Source organism: Carassius auratus, chromosome 7 (genome assembly GCF_003368295.1).
Source record: "Carassius auratus strain Wakin chromosome 7, ASM336829v1, whole genome shotgun sequence".
NCBI classification, from domain to species: domain Eukaryota; kingdom Metazoa; phylum Chordata; class Actinopteri; order Cypriniformes; family Cyprinidae; genus Carassius; species Carassius auratus.
In genome coordinates this window covers 922,204-937,597 of record NC_039249.1, presented here as the reverse complement: position 1 = coordinate 937,597, position 15,394 = coordinate 922,204, and the positions used below count along the sequence as shown (strand labels likewise).

General features: G+C 37.3%; 2 protein-coding genes across 2 annotated transcripts; both read right to left on the bottom strand.

Moving 5' to 3' along the window:
- Positions 1-3,305: 3,305 nt before the first annotated feature.
- On the bottom strand, positions 3,306-5,535 carry LOC113105469 (fucolectin-like). The gene is made up of 6 exons (XM_026266549.1): positions 5,441-5,535; positions 4,702-5,344; positions 4,467-4,606; positions 4,252-4,343; positions 3,788-3,890; positions 3,306-3,691 (listed from the first exon to the last, which is right to left on the bottom strand). The coding sequence occupies exons 2-6, from the start codon at positions 5,007-5,009 to the stop codon at positions 3,684-3,686; spliced, it is 651 nt and encodes a 216-aa protein (XP_026122334.1). The 5' UTR covers positions 5,010-5,344; positions 5,441-5,535; the 3' UTR covers positions 3,306-3,683.
- Positions 5,182-14,929, bottom strand: LOC113105348 (fucolectin-like). The gene is made up of 3 exons (XM_026266388.1): positions 14,842-14,929; positions 5,441-5,720; positions 5,182-5,344 (listed from the first exon to the last, which is right to left on the bottom strand). The coding sequence occupies exons 1-3, from the start codon at positions 14,927-14,929 to the stop codon at positions 5,182-5,184; spliced, it is 531 nt and encodes a 176-aa protein (XP_026122173.1).
- Between the last annotated feature and the right edge of the window lie 465 nt (positions 14,930-15,394).

Below are 15,394 nucleotides of genomic sequence, written 5' to 3'. Positions count from 1 at the left end.
TATAGAAGATGGCACATTTAAATGTGTATCACATGACATACCTCATCTCTCCACCCTTCTGTCACATTCTCTGTCAGCTGGAAAAACACACACAAATAAATAAGCATCAAGTGAGCAACTGTCAAACATACACACAAAACTTAAATGTAAATGTGCTTTATCCATTGTTGACCTTACATTAGGACATCAGAGCTCCTCCATTTCTTACTGTTTTTAAAAGTTATGTAAAGTCTTGTTTACGTTCCCTATGCTTAGTGTAGTTTAAAAGTTCTAGAATGCATGAATTAATTACATAAAATCAATCAAACACATTAGTGGCATCCATTTTTTGCAAACCATATATCCTCAATTCTCCAACATTTGCATAGACACTTATGCACTACAGGATGAGGTGAAGGTGTTTTTATTTATTTTATAAGACAGCATTATGATATCTCTCTGTCTCTCACATGAATTTAATACTAAGCATTTAACAAAACGATTCTTTCTAAATTGCCTAAATGCCAAAATTAGTACACAAATAACTACATCATTACAATATCTTTATAGAAAAAGCTTAATGTGAACACGAGTCATATTTTTTTCCTTACAAAACTTTGACAAAAACAAAAAGCTTTTCTTCAAATGCCATGGTACACTGTGGTTAGTGTAGCAAAACATTGGTTAATTTGTGTTTACCAAGGTTTAGGTAGCTCAAAGTCGGCAATGAGGTTTTTTTTAATAATCCCAATGTGTATTATAATTATCACTAAACCCACATTAGATTATCGTGATTTAAAAAACTCACAGTAAATACAGTTCAGCTTTAATCAAAGGTATTAAGAGTCTCACGCAGGGGAGCAATACGTAGTTTCGTTTTGTGTAGAAAAAAATGACTGAAGGCAGACTGCTGAGAGAAATTAGATGAAAGAATATTTGATTGCATTACTTGTCTGAATGCATAATAGGAAACCGAATGACTTCAAAAAAGTTCAGATTGCATTTGTTTCCATCCTCCCTTTGTGCAATGCGTAACAAATCAGTGTATATAAGCACAGCAGCGTTGTTTACAAAGGTTACCATGGAAACAGCTCTAAAAAAGCTATTTAAAGGCTGATGCGTTGTTGTATTTTTAAAAAATGGTAAAAACTTTATTTGAACGTAGTTCATGTAAATACACACTAAAAAATGTTGGGTTAAAAATAACCCAACTTGTAACCCAACTATGGGTTGGTATAGCACCTTAGACTCAATAACACACAAATGGTGTAAACATCCCAAACATCCAAATAGGATGCAGGTGCAAGACAACTGAATACTATAATCAAATAAAAAAATGAAGTCTGCACACTGAGAACTACTGCTCCAGAGGAATTTAATTGAGCTCAAGCAACGTTTCGACCTTCAGGTCTTCATCAGGCACAGTATCAATATAAGGTGAAGTCAACTTTAAATAGACACAGGTGATCACCTTAATTAGGCACATTCGAGCAATCATGTGACAAATACAAGTCATGTGACACATACTGTACAAGTCATGTTTATTATGTGACAAAAACAAATCATGCAACAGATACAAGCTACAAAGACACCTTGAATCCCTATAAAAATGGCTTAATATCAAAATCCTCATTCAACCCTAAAGGTGACAATGTATTTAAAGTATAAATCCAGAAACTTTCCCTCTGTAATAATTTCTTATCATAATCTCCTCCTCTTGAGGGCTTTGTTACCTTTTCTATACCGATATACTGTAAAACGCTGACGTTATGGCCTGCTTGTCTAAAATGAGACGCTATAGGACTGCGCATATCTCCAGTACGAAAGTTACTGCGATGTTCACTAATACGAGTGCGTAATTGTCTGAATGTTTTACCCACGTATGCTAGACCACAAGGGCAACGAATTATATAAATTACATGAGTGGAAGCGCAGGTAATGGTACCCCGTATCAGAATGTCACGACCAGTGCGTGGATGACTAAACGATTTACATTTATGTGTGAACGCACACTGGGCACACTTACCACATCTATAATTACCAGGAGGGGGGGGGGGGGTCTATAGTGTTCCTCAGGGGGTCTATAGTGCACTGTCTGATGTGATACTGTAGCTGACGGCTGAATGGTTGCAATTTTATCTCTAATAGTATCGATTTTAGAAGTAAAGTAGTTCATAAAGTCATTACTGCTGTGGTGTTGGGAAATGTCAACACTTGTTGAGGCTTTATTTTTCGTTGATTTAGCCAATGTATTGAATAAATACATGGGGTTATGTTTGTTTTCTTCTAAAAGAAAAGAAAAGTAATCAGATCTACCAGTTGTTAATGCTTTTCTGTAGGATATGTTACTTTCCCGCCAAGCAATATGAAATACCGCTAGTTTTGTTTTCCTCCAGCTGCGCTCCATTTTTCGGGATGCTTTCTTTAGGGTGCGCCTGTAATAAGTGTTTATATTCAGACTATTTTAGATTGCTTCAGGGATACCGCGGCGGAGTAACCCAGTACCTTTGTGATTCTTCATAGACATAAACAGAGAGAAGTAGATCCGGCTACGATGTCATTCCACAACACGCAAGCAGTTCTGTTTATTAACCGCTAGAGCTTCAAAAGTTACCAACTGCAGCTTTAATTAATATTTTTTAATTTATACCGTAATAAATGCTTTGTCAATTAGCACTGCATTGATCATATACTTTATCTGGAGATGACTTGAAAAACACAAATAAACCATATATTGTCACAATCATATGTTTAATGTCTTCATGTTTCCAAACATTTCTGTATTTCTGTGAAAACAACTGTTTTCATACAACAATAGCAGGATGCTTTTGTCTATATTAGGAATTTCCTAGTAAAACTTTCTGCGCAAGAGCGCCCTCTGTCTTCGAGTATGAATGAAACACACACTGCAAGAGTGTTTTAACGCTCCACAATGTTCATCTCGCTTTACTCTGGGTCCGAATAAAACATCAGATCATGCAAAGACTATCCTTTGAATTTAAAACTATATTTATTCACACTGGCTCTTGAAAACCTCTGTGTGAACACGCTTGCCAAAAAAGTGCGGGGGACGAATTTACGTGTTATTAAAAGTGGGTGCACGTCCCCTACGTAATCTACACCCCTGAAAAGAGAAGATCCTTACATGTATTTCGTTTTTTTTATGATTTAAAACATATGTAAAACTGACACCTTAAAGACATTTGTCAGATATTTGTACACAGCAGATGCTTTCCAGATTAAGCGATCTTCTAGCGATCTAGCGAGGGTGTGATTCCGTTCATCTACTACTTAGATCTTATTACAGCTCCAAAGGAACAACAACATTTCATGAAAGGAAATTTAATAAAACAAGAACATCAAAACAATTAAAATGACAATTTATAGATTTTAAACATTAAAAAAAAAAATCTATATTGGCAGTGAATATACAGAAAACTGTCATGTTAAGTTTAATTATACAGTATTTATTGCTACCTTTATTTGCTGACAATACATAATTACACAAGAAAGTTTTACTTGAATTATTCAGGGAAGTAAGCAGAAGTGCTTTAAAAGTATTTACATTTTAAACATGAAGAAATTTCAGTCAGTGTAATTTGAATGAAAATATATCTTTAATGAATATGAAAATATAATCTTTAATGAATATCAATGTAGTGAATTAGGCAGTGTTGATTTCCAGAGTATTCATTTCCCCTACTTCAATGACCTGTAAATAAAACATTTTTTTTTGTGTTACATCACATGTTTTTTATCGTCATTCCTTATTTCATAAGTGTTTGTACAGTTGAGAGAACAGACTCACATTTTGGATTAGCTGCATTCACTTTCTTGATCACCCGATTAGGGGTTTGAGACCAATGCAGAATCACATCTGTCAGTCCTCTAGCTGCTAGAGCAGATCCCAACTGAAAACAACATGTTAATACTAAAGTGATTTATGCTGATGAATTCAAATCTTCATTTTTAAATGTCACTCTAATCCCAGATTAAAACATGTTCATAATATTCCCAGGAAGCAACTTTAGAGCAATGTCAGGTTATGAGACAAATTTGGTTTCTACATGATTACTATTACAACAATATATAAATGACAACATTTAATAAACAAATGATGAATTAAATCTACAATGATACATACAAATAATTGTAGCACTAATTCCATAAATAGGTACAATTTTAGTTATCCATGTAAATCTCCAAAAGCAGAAAGAAAACTACTCGTATTTTACATTAATAATGAGGGCTGAATTGATTTCTTTCTCTCACCTGTTTCAGAACATTTTCTCTCATTGTAGGGTTGGTCAAATCATTGCTGGATTTAAACTGAATTTTTACAAACGTTTTTTTTAAACAAGGACCTAAAAAATACATTCATATATGAATATCCATAAAAAAAGACTTAATTTAACAATGAAATATTGAAAATATATTTTAGACCCTGCACACTATTTACTCAGTAAATAACACTATTAACGATTTACCTTCTCCATAGACCTTCACCTCACACATAGTGAGTAACTTCATGTCTCCAGGAATGATTAAGTTCACGTAACGTCCCTCCATCCCACCGCATGAGTAGCTGTAGGACTCACCTGCTGGAATAGCAGGAATAACAGCACATCTAGAGAGAGAGAAGCACATGACAGAGGTGTAACAATACTCTCGTATCCTATATTTGTGCTCGATGTCTAGTGCTCTTTGAACCAAGTTCCTCACATGGGATTGTTGTTGCCGTTGTTCTCCAAAGAGTTCCCGATGCGAATCTCTGTTCCGTTTATTTGTTCTGCACAGCAGTCGTTTCTGTTAGTAATGACCACTCTGTTAACACTGTAAATATCATACAGATCCAACCTCCACCATGGGTTAGTCTGTCTGAGTGTTGAGGAACATCCTGTATACAACTGCTGGAGACCTCGATCTATGGCATTTTCAGCAATCCAGACCCCAGATGTTGATGACTGTATAGCAGCACCAAGTACTGCTACATTTTCTAGAAAATGCATTAAAAAAAAGTTACGATGCATCTCAGTGCATAAAGCTTCAAGCAAGGGCAAAGACTATTAGTGAACAATGACTTGAAGTTGAGTAATCAACTACTTTGGCCAAACAAAAATGAATAAATTATGATTATGTGTCTCTCGAGAGGCATGCGATTACATTAAATCTATATGAATGTAGAGAGTTCAATTCAAAGCTCTACAGCAATAAATTACCTGCCAAGGATCCGTAGACTTCAACCTCGCAAAGACTAAGAATCTCACGATCCCCAGGAATACGAATAATCATGTAACGTCCCACCATCCCATTACATGAAAAGTTGTAGGACTCACCTGCTGGAATAGTAGAAATAACAGCACATCTATAGACAGAGAGATAGACAATTAGAGAACACAGTCACAGAATCCTTCACATATGTCCTTGATATCTCACATTCTTTCAAGCTCAAGTTTCTCACATAGGATTGTTGCTGCCGTTGTTCTCCAAAGAGTTTCCAATGCGAATTTCCACTCCGTTTATTTGTTCTGCATAGCTGTCATTTCTGTTAGTGATGACCACTTCACGAACTCGATAAACGCCAAGCAGATCCAGCCTCCACCATGGGTTAGACTCATTAAGGGTTGAGGTGCATGTTGTATTTAACTGCTGGAAGCCGCGATTACTGTCAATGGCCTTTTCAGCAAACCAGTCCGCAAATGTTGAAGACTGAATTGCGGCTGCTCCTACTGCACGATTTCCTGGGAAATTAGAAAAAAAAAAAAAATTGTGATCCATGTTTATGCACAATGTGAACAAGCGTAAATGAGAAAAAAAAAAATTCTGAATTGTAAAGTAAAATATACATTCAGCAGACACTTTTATCCAAAGTGACTAACAGTGCATTCAGGCCAACAGTTTTTACCTAACATGTGTTCCCTGGGAATCGAACCCACAACCATGCCCTGCTAAGCAATGCTCTACCACTTGAGCCATAAAAATACACACAGAATTGTAAAGATGTTTTGGCTTCCCAGTGAGCCACTGCCGTTGGACCATTGAAACTCCTAACCGAGATTGTAGATATAGTGTCAATGCTCCACTTGAGAGATAGGTGGCGGTAATGCACTTATAAGTCTGCGATCTGCCATAAAGCAGAAGAAGAAGAATGCCTCACACGCTTGCTGCTGTGAAGTGTGTTCACAACATAGACAGTAAAAGAAATGGACATAGCGACCCCTTTGGATTCAATGGAGACAAGTGAAGTCAAAGAGAAGTACGCACTTCCTGGGGGTTGAGTGTACTGCGCAGACTCAAACTGAGCTTGATGACGTAAATGTCACGTGAGCAGCCTGTCTGACAATTGTATGTCTTCTAATCTCTCCAAGAGAAATCTTTCCTGCGAGCTTCTCCTGTCCATACAGTAATTTCTCTACTGTGCGACAGAGAGTCGCAGGTTTGTGACGCAATCGTTAGCCTATTTTTACAAAAACTGTCATAATGTAAAATACAAGGTAATGTGGCCTTTTATACATTTTCGTGTTTCTTTAGAAATAATGTATAGACAAATGGAGTCTTTAAACACCTCCGATGTAAAGTTTTTTTTTTTGTTTGTTTTTTTTTTTTTTTTGCTGATTGCAGTTGAAATTCTACACATAGAATTTGTTTAATCATTTGAATTATATGCTGTCATAGTCATCCATAATGAGAACATGAAGGTGGATTAAAACTCCCTTTAATCTTTTCATTGTTTTAATGCAATGATTGCCTCTCTTAGCTCCCACCCAGTGCCAATGAAATGCATTCCATTATCAGAACTCCTGTGAGAAACCTGTCCATGATGACAGACAAACCTACCCAAGGCAGAGAGTTTGACTCCTAACCCTAGGGTTGTGGTTTTTTATTTATTTATTTATTTTTTTAAGTGAAGTGACATTCAGCCAAGTATGGTGACCCATACTCAGAATTTGTGCTCTGCATTTAACCCATCCGAAGTGCACACACACAGAGCAGTGTACACACACACACACACACACACACACTGTGAACACACACCCGGAGTAGTGGGCAGCCATTTATGCTGCGGCGCCCGGGGAGCAGTTGGGGGTTCGATGCCTTGCTCAAGGGCACCTAAGTCGTGGTATTGAAGGTGGAGAGAGAGCTGTTCATGCACTCTCCTCACCCACAATTCCTGCCGGCCCAAGACTCGAACTCACAACCCTTCACAACCCGCAGCCTGATCGAGACGGTTCGCAGCACGACGCCCGCGGCGACGATCGTCGTGTCAGGACCACTGCCCACGTATCGACGAGGACACGAAAGGTTCAGTAGACTTTTTGCTTTAAATGAATGGTTGTTGTCATGGTGTAAAGAACAGAAACTGCTATTTGTTAATAACTGGAATCTTTTCTGGGAGCGTCCTAGACTGTTTCGCGCCGATGGATTACACCCCAGCAGAATTGGAGCGGAGCTTCTCTCTGACAACATCTCCAGGACACTTCGCTCCATGTGACTAGTAAGACAATTCTCAAATAACCATTATGATGAGTTTTGTTCCAACCGCTTAAATGCTAAAGGTACTTGCGCTGTAAAACCTATTTAGACTGTGTCTGTTCCCCGAATAGTGAGGTCAAAATATAAATATAAATATAATGTAGGATCTAGAAAAAATCTTATCGTAATTAAACCAGAAAAATGTAAAGTAAATGAACAAAAACAATTTTTTAAAGTTTGGGCTCATAAATATTAGATCACTCGCACCAAAAGCAGTTATTGTAAATGAAATGATCACAGATAATAGTTTTGATTTACTCTGCTTGACTGAAACCTGGCTAAAACCAAATGATTATTTTGGTCTAAATGAGTCTACTCCACCAAACTACTGTTATAAGCATGAGCCCCTTCAGACTGGTCGTGGCGGGGTGTTGCAACAATATATAGTGATATTCTCAATGTTACCCAGAAAACAGGATACAGGTTTAACTCTTTTGAAATACTTCTGCTAAATGTTACTCTGTCAGACATGCAAAAGAAATCTAATGTATCTCTTGCTCTGGCTACTGTGTATAGACCACCAGGGCCGTATACAGAATTCCTAAAAGAATTTGCAGATTTCCTCTCAGACCTTCTAGTTACAGTTGATAAGGCGCTAATCATGGGAGATTTAATATTCACGTTGATAATACAAATGATACATTAGGACTTGCGTTTACTGACCTAATAAACTCCTTTGGAGTCAAGCAAAATGTCACCGGGCCCACTCATCGTTTTAATCATACACTAGATTTAATTATATCGCATGGAATCGATCTTACTGCTATAGATATTGTACCTCAAAGTGATGATATTACAGACCATTTCCTTGTATCGTGCATGCTGCGTATAACTGATATTAACTATATGTCGCAGCGATACCGTCTGGGCAGAACTATTGTTCCAGCCACCAAAGAAAGATTCGCAAATAACCTGCCTGATCTATCTCAACTGATAATTGTACCCAAAAATACACACGAATTAGACGAAATTACTGACAACATGGGCACTATTTTCTCTAATACATTAGAAGCTGTTGCCCCAATCAAATTGAAAAAAGTTAGAGAAAAACGTACTGTACCATGGTATAACAGTAAAACTCACTCTCTCAAGAAAGTAACTCGTAGTCTTGAACGCAAATGGAGAAATACTAACTTGGAAGTTTTTAGAATTGCATGGAAAAACAGTATGTCCAGCTATAGACAGGCTCTAAAAACTGCTAGGGCAGAGCATATACACAAACTCATTGAAAATAACCAAAACAATCCAAGGTTTTTATTTAGCACAGTGGCTAAGTTAACAAATTACCAGACGCCACCTGATTCAAATATTCCACCAACGTTAAATAGTAATGACTTTATGAATTTCTTCTCTAATAAAATAGATAACATTAGAAATACAATAGCGAATGTAGATTCTACAACATCTAACACTTCAGTTTCATCCATCGCACCCAAAGATAAACTGCAGTGCTTTACAACCATAGGACAGGAAGAGCTAAATAAACTTATCACTGTATCTAAACCAACAACATGTTTATTAGATCCTGTACCCACTAAATTACTGAAAGAGTTGTTACCTGTAGCCGAAGAACCGCTTCTCAATATCATAAACTCGTCGTTATCTTTAGGACACGTCCCAAAACCATTCAAGCTGGCGGTTATCGAGCCTCTTATTAAGAAACCAAAACTAGATCCTAGTGTACTGGCAAATTATAGGCCTATTTCAAATCTTCCATTTATGTCTAAAATTTTAGAGAAAGTTGTGTTTGCTCAATTGAGCACCTTCCTGCATAAAAATGATCTGTATGAAGAATTTCAGTCAGGTTTTAGGCCCCACCATAGCACAGAAACTGCACTTGTTAAATTTACAAATGACCTGCTCCTTGCGTCAGACCAAGGCTGCATCTCATTTCTAGTCTTACTTGATCTTAGTGCTGCGTTCGACACCATAGATCATGACATACTCGTAGATCGATTACAAAACTATACAGGTATTCAAGGGCAGGCTCTAAGATGGTTTAGATCCTATCTGTCCGATCGCTACAATTTTGTTTACTTAAATGGGGAGTCATCTCATTTATCATCAGTAAAATATGGAGTGCCACAAGGATCCGTCCTAGGTCCCCTTCTATTTTCAATATATATGTTGCCCCTTGGTAATATTATTAGAAAATACGGAATTAGCTTCCACTGTTATGCTGATGATACTCAGCTATATATCTCAACGAGACCAGATGAAACTTCCCAATTATCTAAGCTAACAGAGTGTGTTAAAAATGTAAAAGTTTGGATGACACACAATTTTCTTCAATTAAATTCGGATAAGAGAGAGATACTAATTATTGGACCAAAAAACACTACACAGAATCTTGTAGATTACAATCTGCAACTAGACGGATGTACTGTTACTTCCTCTACAGTCAGAAATCTGGGTGTTATATTAGACAGCAACTTGTCTTATGAAAATCATATTTCCAATGTTACAAAAACTGCATTCTTCCATCTTAGAAACATTGCCAAGCTACGAAACATGTTTTCTGTTTCTGATGCAGAAAAGCTAGTTCATGCATTCATGACCTCTAGACTGGACTATTGTAATGCACTTCTAGGTGGTTGTCCTGCTTCTTCAATAAACAAGCTACAGGTAGTCCAAAATGCAGCAGCTAGAGTCCTTACGAGGTCAAGAAAATATGATCATATTACCCCAATTTTACAGTCTCTGCACTGGCTACCTATTAAGTTCCGTATCAGTTACAAATTATCATTACTTACCTATAAGGCCCTAAATGGTTTAGCTCCAGCGTACCTAACTAGCCCTTCTACCACGTTACAACCCATCACGCACCCTAAGGTCATGAAACGCTGGACTTTTGGTCGTTCCTAGGATAGCAAAGTCCACTAAAGGAGGTAGAGCTTTCTCACATTTGGCTCCCAAACTCTGGAATAGCCTTCCTGATAATGTTCGGGGTTCAGACACACTCTCTCTGTTTAAATCTAGATTAAAAACACATCTCTTTCGCCAAGCATTCGAATAATGTATCTTTTTAATTGTGAGTGTAGTTGCATCTGTTCAAAGGTGCATTTTTATTCATTAGCTTGGGTTAAACTAATTTTACTTTGTTGGATCAGCAGCTATGCTAATGATGTCTGTATTTTGTTTCTATGTTTCGCCACGGGATTTACATCCCGTGGTAACTAGGATTTACACAAGCTCCAGTCTGGATCCAGAACACCCGAGAAGAGATGATGCTGACCCTCAGAGGACCCCAGATGATGCTAACCTTGAATCAACAAACAGAACTAACAATTATTGCTAAATGTGTGACTGAATCATATAATAGCTTAATTAATAATATTGATAGTTCATCGTCTAGCTGACTACGTCTTGTATTATTATTATTTTTTTTTTTCAAAAATCCTGTCAAATGTGCACAAACTACTAGCTACTACTAAATATTGTAAAAACATAATTTTCTGTAAAGTTGCTTTGTAACGATTTATTTTGTAAAAAGCGCTATACAAATAAACTTGAATTGAATTCGATTGGGAGTCCAACCCTCTAACCATTAGGCCACGACTTCCCCTGTGTTTGAGTGTCGGGCTGGCAATACCACGACTGAGGTGCTCTTGAGCCAAAGCACTGAACACCCAACTGCTCTCTGGGCGCCACAGCATAAATAATGCCCACTGCTCTGGGTGTGTATTCACAGGGTGTGTGTGTGTGTGTGTGAGTGTGTGTTCACTGCTGTGTGTGCAGGGGGTGGTTTCTCTATTAGGGTGATTGGGCAAAGCACCATCAAGGAACGAAAGGGAGGGATTGTTTTCTTTCACATTCAACCACAGAGTTACACTAGCTTTCACTATTCTAGACTGTTTGTTCAGCGTCTAAATAGTCCAATCAGTGTGGAGTCATTTTTTGTGTAGTACCACTCCTTTCTGGGTGATTTCTGTGAGACTGAGAATCACCCCAAGTGCTCTCATTGACTTCCATTCCAAGATCATTTAATTAATTTATCATTTGAATGGGTCCTATCCTATCCTCTTTAATCAAGCAAACATCTGCCCCCCTGAGAGAATTGGCAGGAGCCATACTGTACATTAGTAAAAGTTGGTAAATCAGGGGTGATCCTTTCCAATGGAAAGTCTGCCATCTGATGTTCAACTAACTTTCCCACATCTATAGATGACACACATGGAAATTATATTTCTTGCAACAGAGTCGACATTTGTTATCCAGTACTTGCACTGGGGCTTGGAAAGTATCCGGTTTCTGCCACAATGAGCCAATTGCTCATGAATGTCTCAAAGTATGAGATGTGACAAACATGCAGATCTTTCGATAACAAGATGGGATGTTTACTTTCACGTGGCATATCTGATTTACCAAGTCTTCCTCCCACTAGCTGCAGTCCACCATGCAACATGAGGTTCAAATTATAGACAGAATTGTTTCTTTTAACAAAAATACTTCCATCCTTGAGCTCAGCATTTTCTTCTTGAAATTGTTACTTTTGGCTGAACCAAATGATGCTAATCTCAGCCTTATACAGATCTTTCACGGTCAATCTTTGTCCAGAGAGGCTTTACATTCCTGCAGTTTTGCATTTACAGTTTACAGCAACACCGTCAATCTGCTCCAAAAACAACTCATTTCGTTTATGGCTCAACTTCAACAGAAGTTTCTGCAGTTTCAAAATCCAGGCAATTGCAACTTTCAGACGTTTCCATTCTGAGAATCAATAGAGAAGTTGACTTGTGCCATTTTGTCCATTCTGCAAGACCACAGCATTTACCTTTAACTCCTTTTTTTGCTTCTGGGTCATCGTTAGTCAAAGTCAAATCAATTGTGGGGAACTGTATATCACTCAGCTTCAAGGGAAAACTGGGACCATTATTATTTGCTTATTGAATATTCCACTTTCAACCCACAAGGTATATAATCTGCACGATTTTGAGGTTGTGTTGTGTCTCTTATGTAAGACACTCTGTTAGTGGCAAATGTATGAAACCTTTTTTCCTCATTCTTAATGTAATTGAGGCCAGTTGTGCTGTCAGTCCAAAAGACTGAATCTTCCTATGGAATTTGCAACTCCGTCTTCAGCATGACGTCAGCCTAAACAGCTAACTGAGATCCAAACGAGGGATGGTCACAGGTTTCCGTGGTGTTACTCTGCATTTACGCACCAAGAAATCCACATGTACCATGTTTGCACTGTCCAATGAGTCTGAGTGTGATGAGTGTGATGAGTGGGGTGGGGCCGAGAGCTGTGGGAATGGAGCGAGGCCAGTGGACCTCTGATTGATGACACCTGCGATTATGACAAAAATGAAAATGGGTCTCACAGACCCAAACACCATAAAAAGGTTAAACTATGACAGGTCCTTGTCGAGTGTTTTGCTTGCTTGAGGGTTTTTTCATTATATGAGTAGCTTTGGAATATAAATCGCAGCACGTTTAAGATGAAAAAAATGCAACTTTCTATTTCTGAAAATATCACAGTTAGGAGATTTATAACGAGTGGTTTCCTGCATTATTACAGCGAAGCATGTGATTACAGTACTAAGCCACTGCAATGGAGCCGCTCTAATAAAAAAAAAGTCATAACATTTGCAAAGTATGGTAACCCATGCTCAGATGCTCTGTATTTAACCCATCCAAGTACAAACACACAGCAGTGAGGAGTGAACAGAGCAGTGGGCAGCTATAGATCCTGCACCCGGAGAGCAACTGTGGGTTCAGTGCCTTGCTCAAGGGCACTTCAGCCATGAGTATTGAGGGTGGAAGAGAGCACTGTTCATTCACTCCTCTCCACCTACAACTCCCACCAGCATCGAGACTCAAACCTGCAACCTTCAGGTTACAAGTCCAACTCTCTAACCATTAGGCCTGAGCCTAGTGCTCCGTTAAATTAAAGATTAAATTAAAAAGTAAAAAAATAAATTAAAAAAGAACAGTAGAAATAACACAAACTTGTAAAACACTTTTAATGGGCATAATTAAGTGTGAAAACAACCAAAGGACATACAGTCAAACTAGGCCAGATATAATTTCATGATTTAAAAAAAAAAAAAAAAAAAAAAAAAATTTCATTGTTTTGGATTCATATTCCAAAGCCACAACTAGTAAACTGATACAAATTTGGGACCAAAAAATATTATGACAGCATGGATGACAGCATGCCCAGGAGACTACAGACAGACATTAAGGCTAAGGGTTGCCTGGTTAAGTATTGACAGTTTGAATATATTGAATGTATATATATATATATATATATATATATATATATATATATATATATATATATATACACACATTTATAATCCATTACATGCCTCTCTATCAATATATATTAGATTAAGTTAACCAGCTAACATTATGCATACTCTTTTGGTTTCTGTACCCAATATTTAAATTTATTTACAAATGCAATAAAAATATATTGGTATCAGTACTTTGTATCGGCAAGTATCCTATATCTGCAAATTTAAAGTAGCGGTTTTTTTTCAAGTACTGGAAAAAGTGGTATTGGTGCATCCCTAGAAACTATGGTGTCATCTGATTTTTAAACCAATTTTCATAGTTTTCACACTATATTATCGTCTCTGAAAATATGTAAATCTGACTTGAAACAGAGACGGGAAATTTCAAATCAGGTGAGACTTCCACTTTCAGAACAAAATTTGAATTAGAAAAATTTGAATGTGTTTTATTAACGTATACACCTAGCCCAACTAAATAATAATAATGATAATAATAATAATAATAATAATAATAATATTGTAAAAACAATCATTGTTGTACGGTGTGAATTGTTTTTTGCTATATTGATGCCCGCATATTCCCCACGTATATTACCGGAATGCCTTTATTTCTTTATGTAATTATGCAGAAAAAAGGCACATGAACATATCTGGTACAGATATAAATTGTCTAAGATTAATTAATGTAAATGTTTATACAAAGCATACATTTTTTTGTTTTCAGATTTCAGAATGAGCACTTTGTCATTTGTGATACATATGTTGAGCATCCAGTGTTTATTATCTGATGAATATACAGCAATTTCATATGATTTAATCTATTAATTTAATATAATGTTTGGGAATAGCTAGTCTCAGCCTCAGACATCATGCCCATGGACCTTTGGCTGAACATCTGATTTTCTCGATGCTAAACATGACACGGCATAATAAGAAATGTGATTGGTTGGTTTACCTGTCAATCATATGGCCTCTTGGGCAGTCCCAGACCTTCTGCAATCATATATATATATATATATATATATATATATATATATATATATATATAATATAACATATTGAAAAGTGCTATACAATAATGAATTACCTGCCAAATACCCGTAGACTCCAACTTCAGCAAGGGTAAGAAACTTTTCGTCTCCAGGAAGGTGAATAACCACGTAACGTCCCACCATCCCACCGCATGAGAAAGTGGCTGTGGCACTGTCCGCAAGAGTAGAAATCACACCGCATCTACAGAGAAAAAAATTGTTTGTTATTTGATTTTGTTCATCTGCAGTGCTAGGATAAAAACAGTCAAATAAATCCTCACACGGTGTTGCTGTAAACGTCCAGAAAGTTTCCAATACGAATCACTGCCCCGTTAATCCTAGAAGCATAGTCAAATCTATTGGTGATGGTGACTCTGTTCACTCTGTAGACTTTCAGTAGGTCCACTCTCCACCAGGGGTCAGTCTCTAATTTGGTGTGGGCCCAGGTGTTTAACAATCCATCAATAGCATGAGTAGGTAGCCAGAATCCATAATCTGATGACTCACTAGTTTTACCCCAAAGTGCTGCGTTCTCTGAAAATGTTTCAAGAATAAAGGCCAGTAAGAATTCACCATCATTTTATTCTCATCAAGCATTAGATCTCAAAG